Source organism: Melanerpes formicivorus, unplaced genomic scaffold (assembly GCF_026170545.1).
Source record: "Melanerpes formicivorus ecotype bairdi unplaced genomic scaffold, bMelFor1.0.p_v2 SCAF_103, whole genome shotgun sequence".
Classification (NCBI taxonomy): domain Eukaryota; kingdom Metazoa; phylum Chordata; class Aves; order Piciformes; family Picidae; genus Melanerpes; species Melanerpes formicivorus.
This window is the reverse complement of record NW_027142455.1, coordinates 785611-799218: the sequence shown is the minus strand read 5'-3', so window position 1 is coordinate 799218 and position 13608 is coordinate 785611. Positions and strand designations below refer to the sequence as shown.

The following is a 13608-nucleotide window of genomic DNA, read 5'->3' as shown; positions in this document are numbered from 1 at the left end:
GCTGTGCCAAACTCCAGGGAGGGAGTATCCACAGCCTCCCTGGGCAACCTGTTCCAGGGGCTGTGCTGGTCTCCAGAGCATGCTCTCAAGAGACCTCCTTTGCCATCTCCTGACCGAGGGAAATGAACTCACTCAGGCTAGGGGAGAGGGAATGGGATGTGATCAGTGCTAGGTTTTGTTGTTCCTCCTAACATTGTGATTTGTTAGCTGTGTGCTGCCAAGCAAAACCAGCAGGCTGAAGGAAGTCTCTTGTCTTGCTAAAACCCTTTCATTATGGGGGGGGGGACACACAGCCCTACAGCATCCAGAAAATACAACAAGATCTCCAGAGCCCTTCCTGCTTGTTTATGGCAACATGAAATGCAGAGAGCTGGCAGCTGGAGCACTGCTGTGGGATGAAGCTGCTAAATTGGTGTGCTGCAGGGGAGCAGCAGTGCTGGGAGGCTTTGGAGGACTCTTTAAACCCAAACACAACCATCAGCAACTCCACTCCCTTGTGACCAGGAGCTGTCAGGAGGAGTGTGGCCAGCAGGAGAGGAGAGGGGATTCTGCCCTGGGCTCTGCTCAGACCTCACCTCCAGTCCTGCCTCCAGCTCTGCTGTCCCCAGCAGCAGAAGGACTCAGAGCTGCTGGAGAGAGGCCAGAGGAGGCCACAAAGATGCTGCCAGGGCTGGAGCAGCTCTGCTGGGAGCACAGGCTGAGGGAGCTGGGGCTGTGCAGCCTGCAGAGGAGAAGGCTCCAGGGGCACCTCAGAGCTGCTGCCAGGAGCTGAAGGGATCCTGCAGGAAGGCTGCAGAGAGACTGCTGCTGAGGGGGTCTGGAGCCAGGCCAAGGGGGAATGGATTTAAATTGCAGGAGGATAGGTTTAGATTGGACTTTAAGAAGAGATCCTTCACTGCCAGAGTGGTAAGACTCTGGAATGGAGGTGTTCAGGGCCAGGCTGGATGAGGCCTTGAGCAGCCTGTGCTGGTGGGAGGTGTCCCTGCCCATGGCAGGGGCTTGGAGTAGTTGATCTCTCAGGTGTCCTCCAGTCTGGGCTGTTCCATGATCAGTGATTTGCAGTGGAATGGTTTGGGCAGTCCAGGCCACTGGTTTTTTGTCTTCCATTTCCAGACAGGGCTGAAAGTCCTTGACTGAGGCAGGAGTTAGCTGTGCAAAAGCCGTGCCTGGGGACTGCCCAATTTAGCCAACAGCTATTTCAGCCCCACCTCTGCAGCTCCATGGAACACCCTGACCTTGTCCTGATGTGAGGAAGGCAGAATGAACTTCTGGCTGATTTACAAGCCTGGGAGGCTGTTCCATCCATCAGTGTTCTGCTTTGGGCCTCTCTGAATGAGAAGGACCCTGAGGGCTGGAGCAGGGCCAGAGAAGAGCAACAGAGCTGGGGAAGGGTCTGGAGAGCAGGGCTGGGGAGGAGCAGCTGAGGGAGCTGGGAGTGTTCAGCCTGGAGCAGAGGAGGCTGAGGGAGACCTCATTGCTCTCTGCAGCTCCCTGAGAGGAGGCTGCAGGGAGCTGGGGGCTGGGCTCTGCTCCCCAGTCCCAGGGGACAGAAGGAGAGGAACTGGCCTGGAATTGTGCCAGGGGAGGCTTGGGTTGGAGAGGAGGAAAAATGTCTTTGGTGTCAGAGTGGTCAGGGCCTGGCAGAGGCTGCCCAGGGAGGTGGTGGAGTCCCCATGGCTGAAGGTGTTCCTGTGGCCATGGCTGCCAGCCCTGTGCTGTATAAACTGCTGGCACCTCTCTGTTGCAGCAGGAACATCCTACCAGGTAGTACTGGCCCTGGGAAGTCTCCACAGCTGCAGGGTGACAGCCAGGACCTGTGTCTGGCAAGTGTAGACCTGGGCTCAGGGTGTGCAGTTGGTACAGGAAGATCAATTTCTCCTCTGGCTTTTGAAGGTGCTGGTTCCAGATCCCCTGCAGCACAGCAGCTGCCAGGAAGAGTGGGCAGGGTCCAGAGTGCAGAGCGCCTCATGGAACAGGTTGGAAATGACCCTTGAGATCATCAGCTCCCTGTTCACCACTAATCCCTGCTGCTAAGCACCACATCTAAACTACCTTTAAACACCCCCAGGCAGGGGGCTCCACCACCTCCTGGGCAGCCTGTGCCAGTCTCTGACCACTCTTGCTGGGAAGAAGTTTTTCCCAGTGCCCAGCCTAAGGCTCCCCTGGTGCAGGCTGAGGCTGTCCCTTCCCCTCTTGTTCCATCACGGCTTGCCTGTGAGAAGACCAGCACCAGCCTCTGTGCATTGTCCTTTCAGGTAGTTGTAGGGGGTGCTGAGGTCTCCCCTCAGCCTCTTCTTCCTCAAACTACGCAGTCCCAGCTCCCTCAGCCACTCTTCATCATTCTCCAGACCCTTCACCACTTCAGTTGCTCCTCTTTGCAGCTCTCCCCCACCTTGATGTCTCTCTTGTGCTGAGGTGCCCCAGCCTGAGCCAGCAGGGGGGCGCTGCCTGCCCTGCTGCTCACACCTTTGCTGATCCCAGCCAGGATGCCACTGGTGCCTTGGCCCCCGGGGCACGCTGCCTGCTCATCAGTCAAACCCTCAGGGCCATCTCTGCCCCTGGGGCATTCATGTGGTTGTTGTGGCCTTGTTGAAGCTCAGCTCCCTGACCTCAGCCCCCTGGTGCAACCTAATTCTCTGCAGAGCCTCCCTGCCCCCCAGCAGCTGCTCTCTGCCACCCACCTTGGTGCACTCTGGCATGGAGGAAGGAAGCTTGCTTTGGAGGTTTTCTCTGCTGAATCTCTCCCAGTTGTCTCAGTGGGGTTTGTTCATGCCCTGTGCCTCTCTCTCCAGCAGGGTGTCAGGCTGGGTTGGGGTCTTGAGCTGTGCCTGGTTTGGTGAGGCAGGTTTGGCAGACTCTTGACTTCCTTCCTTTCCCCCCCACGCCTGAATTTCTCTCTTGCCCCCACATCTGCATGGCCCCAGCAGTGTCTGTGTGCCCTGCCATGGGAGCTGCCTGCTGCCACAAGCTGCTGCCTCTCTCTTCTTGAGCCTGAGCCATGAAAATGGGGGCAGTGCCCAGAAGGATGACAACATGTGGGAGGGTTTCCTTCCCTGGGAGCTTGGAAGGAGCCTTGTGCTGCATGTCAAAGGCCCAGGCCTCCTCCTGCTCCCCAGCAGCTGGAGCTGGGCAGGAGGGATCACTGTGGAACTGGTTTCTCCAGCTGATTTATCACACAACCACAGAAGATCTCTCCAGAGATCATCCAGTGCAACACCCTGCCAGAGCAGGGGCACCCAGGGCACATCACACAGGGAAGCATCCAGCGGGGCTGGAAGCTCTCCAGAGCAGGAGGCTCCAGCAGCCCCAAAGTCTCTCCTGATGTTGAGGGGGAAGCTCTGACTGAGTTTCCATCCATTGGGCATCACTGAAAAGAGTCTGGCTCCATCCTGGCAGCCTCCCTTTAGATACTTGTAGACACTGCTGAGGTCTCCCCTCAGCCTTCTCCAGGTCTCTCCAGACCCTTCATCATCCTCGTAGCCTTCACTGAACTCTCTTCAGGAGCTGCTGGGGAGCCCAGAGCTGGACCCAGCACTCCAGATGTGGTCCAACTAGGGCTGAGTAGAGGGGGAGGAGAGCCTCCCCTGACCTGCTGGCCACACTCTCCTTCCTGCCTCCCAGGCTGCCAGGCCCCTACCTCTGTGCTGCTGTTTCTGCAGAGGCTCTCTTTAAGCACAGGAAGCTGATCCTGCTTTCTGCAACCCCTGCCTGGGGCCTGCAGGAGGCTGCCCAGCCTTGGGTGCAGAAGCTTTGCCATGTTGGCTCTGTGCCATCCTTTGTGCCTGTGGCAGGGCTGGGGGTTGTTTTTGTTCTTGGTAATGAATGTTTTTGTGGTCTGGGACATGGACTGCTGCAGGCATGATCTGCTCTTCCCTCTCTCCAGCAGGGCAGATGGCTTAACCACAGAGCTCTCCTATGCATTTCTCCTGTTGAGAACTGAGATAATGGTTAGAACACAACTTGTTGCCCATGCTGTAATTTTGGAGGGCTATTTTAGTTTGGATGCTTATTAAAAGGAGATCTTCATTTCATGTTGTGCAGCAGGCTCCTGAGGTCCTTGGGCACTCTTCTGAGCAGCACAGTCAAACCTTGCCAGGATCTTTAGCCCACTTGACTGCTTGAAGCACTGCTCAGCAAGGCTTTGCTCCTGTGCTGGCCATGGGGCTGGAGCAGAGCAGCCTGAGGGCTGCCCTCAGTGCTGGGCATAAAGCTGTGCAGGGCTGGAGCCAGGCTCTGCTCAGGGATGGCCAAGGACAGCACAAGGGGCACTGGGGGCAAGCTGGAGCAGAGGAGCTGCCAGGGGAACAGAAGGGAAACCTTTGTCCCTGTGAGGCTGCCAGAGCCTGGAGCAGGCTGCCCAGAGAGGTTGTGGAGTCTCCTGCTCTGGAGCCTTTCCAACCCCCCCTGGATGTGTTCTGGGTGCCCTGCCCTGGGTGCCCTGCCCTGGCAGGGGGTCAGGGGGGTTGGGTTGATCTCCTTCCAACCCCTCCCATTCTGTGACTCTACTTATGGGTATGGATCCAAGAGCAGGAATCATTTACAGGCCAGAGCATTCTCATGCCTGTCTGCTTGGGCTGAGGGGGCAGGGGGCAAAGTGCAGGCACATCAGCAAGGCTGAGCCAAGGGCAGGAACTGTCACTTCTTAAACCTTCTTGGGCAGCATGGCTAAGACCTCTCACAGCCTTGAGCTAGGCAGCAGCTGGTGAAAATGCTCTGTTGAGTGTATTTCAAGTCCATTTTAGTACTGATGTGGGAATGTGTTGAGCTCTGCCAGGCTCTTTCAGAGCTATTGCTGAAACTAAGAGTGAAGAATCCCAGAGTCACTGGGAGCCACTCTGAACAGCCTGGGCTAGTGAGAGGTGGCCCTGCCCATGGCAGGGGGTTGGAACTGGGTGTCATAGGATCTTAGGGTTTGGAAGAGAGCTCTGGAGATCTTCCAGTCCAAGCCCCCTGCCAGAGCAGGAGCACAGAATCCAGCCCAGGTCACACAGAACACATCCAGACAGGGCTGGGAAGGCTCCAGAGAAGGAGACTCCACAGCCTCTCTGGGCAGCCTGCTCCAGGGCTCTGGGAGCCTCACAGTGCAGAAGCTCCTCCTCATGCTGAGGTGGAGCCTCCTGTGCTGCAGTTTCCATCCATTGCTCCTTGTCCTGTCACAAGGTGCAACACAGCAGAGTCTGTCCCCTCCCTCTTGACCCCCAGCCCTCAGCTATTGATAGACATTGATCAGATCCCTCTCAGCCTTCTCTCCAGACTGAACACCCCCAGGGCTCTCATTCTCTCAGTCCCTTCAGCATCCTTGGAGCCTACCTTGGACTCTCTCCAGCAGCTCCCTGTCCCTCCTGACCTGGGGAGCCCAGAGCTGGATGCAATATTCCAGGGGAGGTCTCAGCAGGGCAGAGCAGAGGGGGAGGAGAACCTCCCTGGCTCTGCTGGACACACTGGTTCCTAATGCCATGTGCTGCACATTGGCCACAGCAACCCCAGGCAGAGCTACAGGCTGGGGGCAGAGTGGCTGAGAGCTGCCAAACAGAGAGGGACCTGGGGCTGCTGATTGACAGCAGCTGAACATGAGCCAGCAGTGTGCCCAGGTGGCCAAGAAGGCCAAGGGCATCCTGGCCTGCATCAGGAACAGTGTGGCCAGCAGGAGCAGGGAGGTCATTGTGCCCTGTGCTCAGCACTGCTTAGGCCACACCTTGAGTCCTGTGTCCAGTTCTGGGCTCCTCAGGTTAGGAAGGAGGTTGAGCTGCTGGAAGGTGTCCAGAGAAGGGCAACAAAGCTGGGGAGGGGTCTGGAGCACAGCCCTGTGAGGAGAGGCTGAGGGAGCTGGGGTTGCTTAGCCTGGAGAAGAGGAGGCTCAGGGGAGACCTTCTTGCTCTCTCCAACTCCCTGCAGGGAGGTTGTAGCCGGGGGGGGGTTGGTCTCTTCTCCCAGGCAGCCAGCAGCAGAACAAGAGGACACAGTCTCAAGCTGTGCCAGGGGAAGCCCACATCATTGTCTTTAAACTCAGCTGTGAGCTCCTCTTCACGGTGCTGCAGGGGAGGAGATGATGGTTCTGAACCTCTGTGACATCCAGGGGGGCTCTTGGTAGGAGTATTTCAAGGTGCCTGGTGCTGTTGGCTTCCAGCTTGCTGCTGGAAGCCTCCTGGGCACTGTTACTGCTTCAGCTGGCTGAGCTGAGCCTTCAGACCTCCAGGACTCTGTCCTAAGGTGGGGTTTATGGGTTGGCAGAGTGCTGGAGTGCCTCCCTTTGGAGTCTTACCTGTGCTGAAGAGAACATTCATGTCCCACAGATGAATTGGGCCTGCTCCTCCCTCTGTCTTCTCCTCCTCTGTCTGGCACATGGAGAGAGGAGGTTCTAGGTGTTCTGGGTTTAAGACCATGGAGTGTGGTCCTGCAGGGACAAGGCAGCCCTGGAGGTGTGCTGGAAGGTCTAACCTGTGTCATTTCACAGGAGCCTGCAGCCCCCTTATAAATGGACAGCAGAGGCTGCTCTGCCCCTTCCCTCCTCCCTCTGCTCTCAGCCAGACCTTATCTCTCCTGGGGCAGTTTTCAGCCTGGCTCCGCCTTGGCAGAGCTCATTTCTTCTGTGCAGCTGGGGCCTGGGCATGGAGGTTATGGAACTGTGGGGGGAGGGAGCGTTGAGGCCTGGGGTTTTGCCCTGCTTTGGGGAGGTTTTGGGATGATGTTGCCTAGTGGTGTTATGGGGAAAAAAACCCAGGTTGGAGAGAACTGGGCTGAGGCTGAGGACCTGCAGGGAAGCTGGGGAGGGACTTTGGAGGGGGTCAGGGAGGGATAGGACTGGGGGGGATGGAGCAGAACTAGAAGTAGCGAGACTAAGATTGGCTGTGAGGAAGAAGTTGTTGCCCAGGAGGGTGGTGAGAGCCTGGCACAGGCTACCCAGGGAGGTGGTGGAAGCCTCCTGGCTGGAGGTGTTTGCAGCCAGGCTGGAGGTGGCTGTGAGCAACCTGCTGTGGTGTGAGGTGTCCCTGCCCATGGCAGGGGGTTGGGGCTGGCTGAGCCTTGGGGTCCCTTCCAGCCCTGACAGCCCTGTGGTGCTGGGGGCTGTGTGGTGCTGGGGGCTGTGTGGTGCTGGGGGCTGTGAGTGCTTTGTATGGCTTTGTGCTGTTGTGGACAGGTGTGGGCAGCACTTCCCTCTGAGTTGGCAGCTCCCTGCAGCCCTGTGGGCAGTGCTGTGCCCCTCTGGGGAGGGCCGGGAGGGTGTCTGTCTGCCGGCAGAGCCGCGGCCCTGGGCAGCCTGCGTCCCCTCTGCTGCACCCCGGGAAGAGAGTCGCTCCTCCACCCCGCTCCTCCGCCCCGCTCCTCCGCCCCGCTCCTCCGCCCTGCCCCGCTCCTCCGCCCTGCTCCGCTCCTCCGCCCCGCTCCTCCGCCCCGCTCCGCTCCTCCGCCCCGCTCCTCCGCCCCGCTCCTCCGCCCTGCCCCGCTCCTCCGCCCCGCTCCCCTGCCCTGTCCCGCTCCTCCGCCCTGCCCCGCTCCTCCGCCCTGCCCCGCTCCCCCGCCCCGCTCCTCCGCCCCGCTCCTCCGCCCCGCTCCTCCGCCCCGCTCCTCCGCCCCGCTCCTCCGCCCCGCTCCCCCGCCCCGCTCCGCTCCTCTGCCCCGCTCCTCCGCCCCGCTCCTCCGCCCTGCCCCGCTCCTCCGCCCCGCTCCTCCGCTCTGCTCCTCCGCCCCGCTCCTCCGCCCCGCTCCCCCGCCCCGCCCCGCTCCCCCGCCCCGCTCCGCTCCTCCGCCCCGCTCCTCCGCCCCGCTCCCCCCGCCCCGCCCCGCTCCCCCGCCCCGCTCCGCTCCTCTGCCCCGCTCCTCCGCCCCGCTCCTCCGCCCTGCCCCGCTCCTCCGCCCCGCTCCTCCGCCCCGCTCCGCTCCTCCGCCCCGCTCCTCCGCCCCGCTCCTCCGCCCTGCCCCGCTCCTCCACCCCGCTCCTCCGCCCCGCTCCTCCGCCCCGCTCCCCCGCCCCGCTCCGCTCCTCCACCCTGCTCCTCCGCCCCGCTCCTCCGCGCCGCTGGGCTGCAGCTCCGCAGCACTGACCCGGCTGTGCCCTTTGCCCCTGCAGCCTCTCCCTTCCTGCTCTTCGCCAACCGGAGGGACGTGCGGCTGGTGGACGCGGGCGGCGCGCGGCTGGAGTCCTCGGTGGTGGTCAGCGGGCTGGAGGACGCCGCCGCCGTCGACTTCCAGTACGCGCAGGGCATCGTCTTCTGGACGGACGTGAGCGAGGAGGCCATCAAGCAGACCTACCTCAACCAGAGCGGCGGCGCGGTGCAGAACGTCATCGTGTCCGGCCTGGTGTCGCCGGACGGCCTGGCCTGCGACTGGGTTGGCAAAAAGCTCTACTGGACCGACTCGGAGACCAACAGGATCGAAGTCGCCAACCTCAACGGAACCTCTCGCAAGGTCCTCTTCTGGCAGGACCTTGACCAGCCCAGGGCCATAGCCTTGGATCCTGCTCATGGGTAAGTGTGACTGGGACCTCAGTGCTTCAAGGGGCGTGGAGGTGATGTGTGCTGAGCCCCTTGCTGCTGAGCCGGAGCTGCAGCCTGGTGTTGTGCTTTGTGCCTCCCCGAAGGCTTCCCCTCCAGGTTCCTCTCAAGCTGGGCAAAAGTTTGGGCTGCAATGTTCTGTGGCAAGAAGGACATTCAGTGGCATCCAACAAACCCAAGTGCTGGGTGCTGCACTTTGGCCACAGCAACCCCAGGCAGAGCTACAGGCTGGGGGCAGAGTGGCTGAGAGCAGCCAGGCAGAGAGGGACCTGGGGGTGCTGATTGACAGCTGCCTGAACATGAGCCAGCAGTGTGCCCAGGGGGCCAAGAAGGCCAATGGCATCCTGGCCTGCATCAGGAAGAGTGTGGCCAGCAGGAGCAGGGAAGTCCTTGTACCCTGTGCTCAGAACTGGTTAGGCCACACCTTGAGTCCTGTGTCCAGCTCTGGGCTCCTCAGGTTAGGAAAGAGGTTGAGCTGCTGGAAGGTGTCCAGAGAAGGGCAACAAAGCTGGGGAGGGGTCTGGAGCACAGCCCTGTGAGGAGAGGCTGAGGGAGCTGGGGTTGCTTAGCCTGGAGAAGAGGAGGCTCAGGGGAGACCTCATTGCTTTCTCCTACTCCCTGAAGGGAGGTTGTAGCCAGGTGGGGGTTGGTCTCTTCTCCCAGACAGCCAGCACCAGAACAAGAGGACACAGTCTCAAGTTGTGCCAGGGGAGGTTTAGGCTGGAGGTGAGGAGAAAGTTCTTCCCAGAGAGAGTTGTTAGCCATTGGGATGTGCTGCCCAGGGAGGTGGTGGAGTCCCCACCCCTGGAGGTGTTCCAGAGGGGATTGGATGTGGCACTTGGTGCCATGGTCTAGTCATGAGGTCTGTGGTGACAGCTTGGACTTGCTGAGCTTTGAGGTGTCTTCCAACCTTGGTGATTCTGTGACACTGTGACAGCCCTGACATAGAGCCCAGAAGAAGACTGCAGCTGTTCCTGGGTGCCAAGCTAAATGTTCCACCTGTGTGATGGCCTGGTTGCACCTCTGGAAGGTGATGGAGTTTCCAGGCCCGGGGTGGTGGTGTTTGCTGCTGTGCTGCCTGCTGAGCTAACCTGGATTCGTGGTGCCAGGCTCCCAGACCCAGAAGGCAGAATGGGAATTTTCTCTTGCTGTGCTCTGCAAACAAAATCAGAGTGTTTGGAAGTTGAGCAATGATGTTTGAGCTGGGAAGGGAAAGGATCCAGGGGAAGCTGGGGACTCCCAGTGCTGTTACTGATCAGGTGAGATCAAGGGAGCAGGCTGGATCATAGAACCCTGGCACGGCTCAGGTTGGAGGGGACCTCAGAGATCATGAACTCTACCCCCTGCCATGGGGGTGGATTTGATTGCCCAAGGTCTCATCCAGCTTGGCCTTGAACACTCCCAGGCAGGGGGCAGCCACAGCCTCCCTGGGCAGCCTGTGCCAGAGTCTCCCCAGCCTCACTCTGAAGAACTTCTTCCTCAGCTAACCCTGATCTGCCTCAGCTTCAAACCCTTCCTCCTTGTCCTGTCTTCAGACACCCTGGTGGGAAGTCTCTGCGGCCTTCCTGCAGGATCTCTTCACGTTCTGGAAGGCAGAGTGCTCTTGCACCTCTGTGTGATTCCTTCTTCCCTTCTCAGCACTCCCTGGCACCTCCCATGTGCTGCTTGCTGTCCCTGTGCACACACAGGGCTGATGCTGTGCAGCTTGGGCCCCACATTCATTGCAGTGATGTCTGAAGGTCTGTTCTTCTCCACTGACCCCAGGATGAGGGGAAAAGAAGTGGGGTGCAGGTCTCTGGTGTGCAGAAGTGAGGTGGTTTGCTGCTAATCTGCCACCACTGTCACAGCCCTTTCTCAGGGGTCTCTTCATCTTCTCTCTTCAGCCTCTTCAGGGAGGTCTCTCACCTGTGCACAGCAGCTGACACATTCTCCAAGCCTGGAGACTTAGCAGAGGGCTGCTGAGTTCATGCAAGGGCTCAGGAGAAGCCACAGGTGTGGTGGAGTTTCTGGTTGATCCTGCACTGGGAGACAGGTCAGGAGGAGGGTGCCAGGCTCTGGTCACTGGTGCCCAGTGACAGGACAAGGAACAGCAGGTACAAACTGGAACCCAGGAGCTTGCACCTCAGCTTCAGGAGAAACTTCTTTGGTGTGAGGCTGCTGGAGCTCTGGAGCAGGCTGGCCAGAGAGGCTGTGGAGATCTTCTCTGGAGATTTTCCAAAGCCATGTGGATGCACTCCTGGGAGAGCCTGCCCTGGGGGAGCCTGCCCAGGGAGATGCTGCCCTGGGGGAGCCTGCCCTGGGGGAGCCTGCCCTGGGAGATGCTGCCCTGGGAGATGCTGCCCTGGGGGAGCCTGCCCTGGGGGAGCCTGCCCTGGGAGATGCTGCCCTGGGGGAGCCTGCCCTGGGAGATGCTGCCCTGGGGGAGCCTGCCCTGGGAGATGCTGCCCTGGGGGAGCCTGCCCTGGGAGAGCCTGCCCTGGGGGATGCTGCCCTGGGAGATGCTGCCCTGGGAGAGCCTGCCCTGGGGGATGCTGCCCTGGGAGATGCTGCCCTGGGGGAGCCTGCCCTGGGGGAGCCTGCCCTGGGAGATGCTGCCCTGGGGGAGCCTGCCCTGGGGGATGCTGCCCTGGGAGCTGCACTGCCCTGGGAGATGCTGCCCTGGGAGATGCTGCCCTGGGAGAGCCTGCCCTGGGGGATGCTGCCCTGGGAGATGCTGCCCTGGGGGAGCCTGCCCTGGGAGAGCCTGCCCTGGGGGAGCCTGCCCTGGGGGAGCCTGCCCTGGGGGAGCCTGCCCTGGCTGTGGGGTTGGGCTCAATGATCTGTGGAGGTCCCTTCCAACCCCTCCCACTGTGTGATTTCCTCAGCAGAGGAGCAAAGCCAGGCAGATGTCTGTTCCTGCAGAGCTCCCAGCTGTGGCTGCAGCAGCACTCAGAGCTGCAGTGCTGTGTGCTGCTGCTTCCCTGCTCCCACACAAGCATCTGCTGTGCTTCAGGCTGAGCCTGGTGGCTTTCAGTGCTGCAGCCATGAGGCCTGTGTGCTGCAGCCATGAGGCCTGTGTGCTGCAGCCATGAGGCCTGTGTGCTGCAGCCATGAGGTCTGTGTGCTGCAGCCATGAGGTCTGTGTGCTGCAGCCTGGGCTGGGGAGCTGCACTGCAGTGAGCATTGGAATGTTTTGGTGCAGGTGGCTGGGAGGGGTGAGGGGCTTGGCAGTTTGTCATCTACCTGAAGCCCCTTGGCAGAGTTGAGAGGCAGGGGAGTGCTGAACCAAAACCTGCAGCTGCTGCAAGTGCTGGGGAAGGCAAACACCAAAGGTGGCAGAGGGAAAGGGGTTGCTTTGTGGCAGCTCTCACTGGCACTGGTGGCTGTGCAGCTGAAGGGCAGAGTGCCCCAGCTGGGAGGCAGACCTGGACATGAGGTTCAAAAAGCCACAGGGCAAGGTCCTGCAGTCCTGGAGAGACAGTCCCAGGCACAAATCCAGGCTGGGTTTTGAAGGCCAGGCTGTAATGTGAGGTGTCCCTGCCCATGGCAGGGGGTTGGGACTGGCTGAGCCTTGGGGTCCCTTCCAACCCTGACAATTCTGTGGTTCTGTGATCCTGCAGGAAGGCTGCAGAGAGACTTCTGCTGAGGGGGTCTGGAGCCAGGCCAAGGGGGAATGGTTTGGAGCTGAGGCAGAGCAGGCTCAGAGTGGAGCTGAGGAAGAAGTTCTGCAGTGTGAGGCTGGGGAGACTCTGGCACAGGCTGCCCAGGGAGGCTGTGGCTGCCTCCTGCCTGGGGCTGTTCAGGGCCAGGCTGGATGAGGTCTTGAGCTGGATGAGGTCTGCTGGTGGGAGGTGTCCCTGCCCATGGCAGGGGCTGGAACTGGATGACCTCTGAGGTCCCTTCCAGCCTGAGCCATTCTATGATTGCAGGATTTCTGCCTGGGAAGGTGGGGGTTAGTTTGTGTCCTGAGTGTCTCTGTTCAGTCCCTAAGGCCAGGAGTTGTTTGGAAGCTGTTGGCTGTTTGAGACACTGCAGTGAGGATCAAGAGCTGAGGGGCACAGCTGTTTGCTCAGCATGTGAGGGAGGTACTCACAAGTGTTACCAACCATGTCCAGTGCTTCAGGCTAGCTGGAAAGATTCCTTCCAACCTGAGCTATTCTGTGGCTGTGGGATACACAACACCATGGAGGGAAAGAATCCTTGGAGAGAGGGACTCAGGATTTGCAGATGTATTAAGGGAAGAGAGCAGCAGTGAGGAGATGATGGCAGGGAGTTTTCAGCCTGGAATGCAGCATCACTGCAGGCCCAGAATCCTGGAGGGGTTTGGATCTGAAGGGACCTGGGATCATGGGCAGGGACCCCTCCCACCAGCACAGGCTGCTCAGGGCACATCCAGCCTGGCCCTGAACCCATCCGGGCAGGAGGCAGCCACAGCCTCCCTGGGCAGCCTGTGCCAGAGTCTCCCCAGCCTCACACTGCAGAACTTCTTCCTCAGCTCCACTCTAACCCTGCTCTGCCTCAGCTCCAAACCATTCCCCCTTGGCCTGGCTCCAGACCCCCTCAGCAGAAGTCTCTCTGCAGCCTTCCTGCAGGATCCCTTCAGCTCCTGGCAGCAGCTCTGAGGTGCCCCTGGAGCCTTCTCCTCTGCAGGCTGCACAGCCCCAGCTCCCTCAGCCTGTGCTCCCAGCAGAGCTGCTCCAGCCCTGGCAGCATCTTTGTGGCCTCCTCTGGCCTCTCTCCAGCAGCTCTGTGTCCTTCTGCTGCTGGGGAGAGCAGAGCTGGAGGCAGGGCTGGAGGTGAGGCCTGAGCAGAGCCTAGCAGAGCAGTTGTCACCTGAGTGCTGAGCAGGCTGCTGGAGCTGTGTTGAGCCTGTGCCTGGTTTCCTGTGTGCAGTCACTTGGGTGTCTCACTCCTTCCCACCAGTGTGAGCAGTGTGAGCTGTGTTCTGTACTTGCAGTGCTTCATGGCAGTGGTGTCTGAGCCTGCCAGGGGTAAGGCTCTGCTTGACCTCCTTTCTGCAAGCAGAGCAGGGCTGCTGGGGCTGTGGTGGTTGGAGGCTGGCTGGGCTCCAGTGACCAGGAGATAATTGAGTGGTCAATATGCAGCCAAGCTAAGAGGGGCAGCAACAAAACCTCCA

General features: G+C 60.3%; 1 protein-coding gene across 1 annotated transcript in view; it reads left to right on the top strand.

Moving 5' to 3' along the window:
- Positions 1-13608, top strand: part of LRP5 (LDL receptor related protein 5) — a 141572-nt gene that overhangs the window by 26292 nt on the left and 101672 nt on the right. The window contains exon 2 of the mRNA XM_068166684.1: positions 8069-8465. Within this exon, the coding sequence (XP_068022785.1) occupies positions 8069-8465 (397 nt within the window). The remainder of the gene's footprint in view (positions 1-8068; positions 8466-13608) is intronic.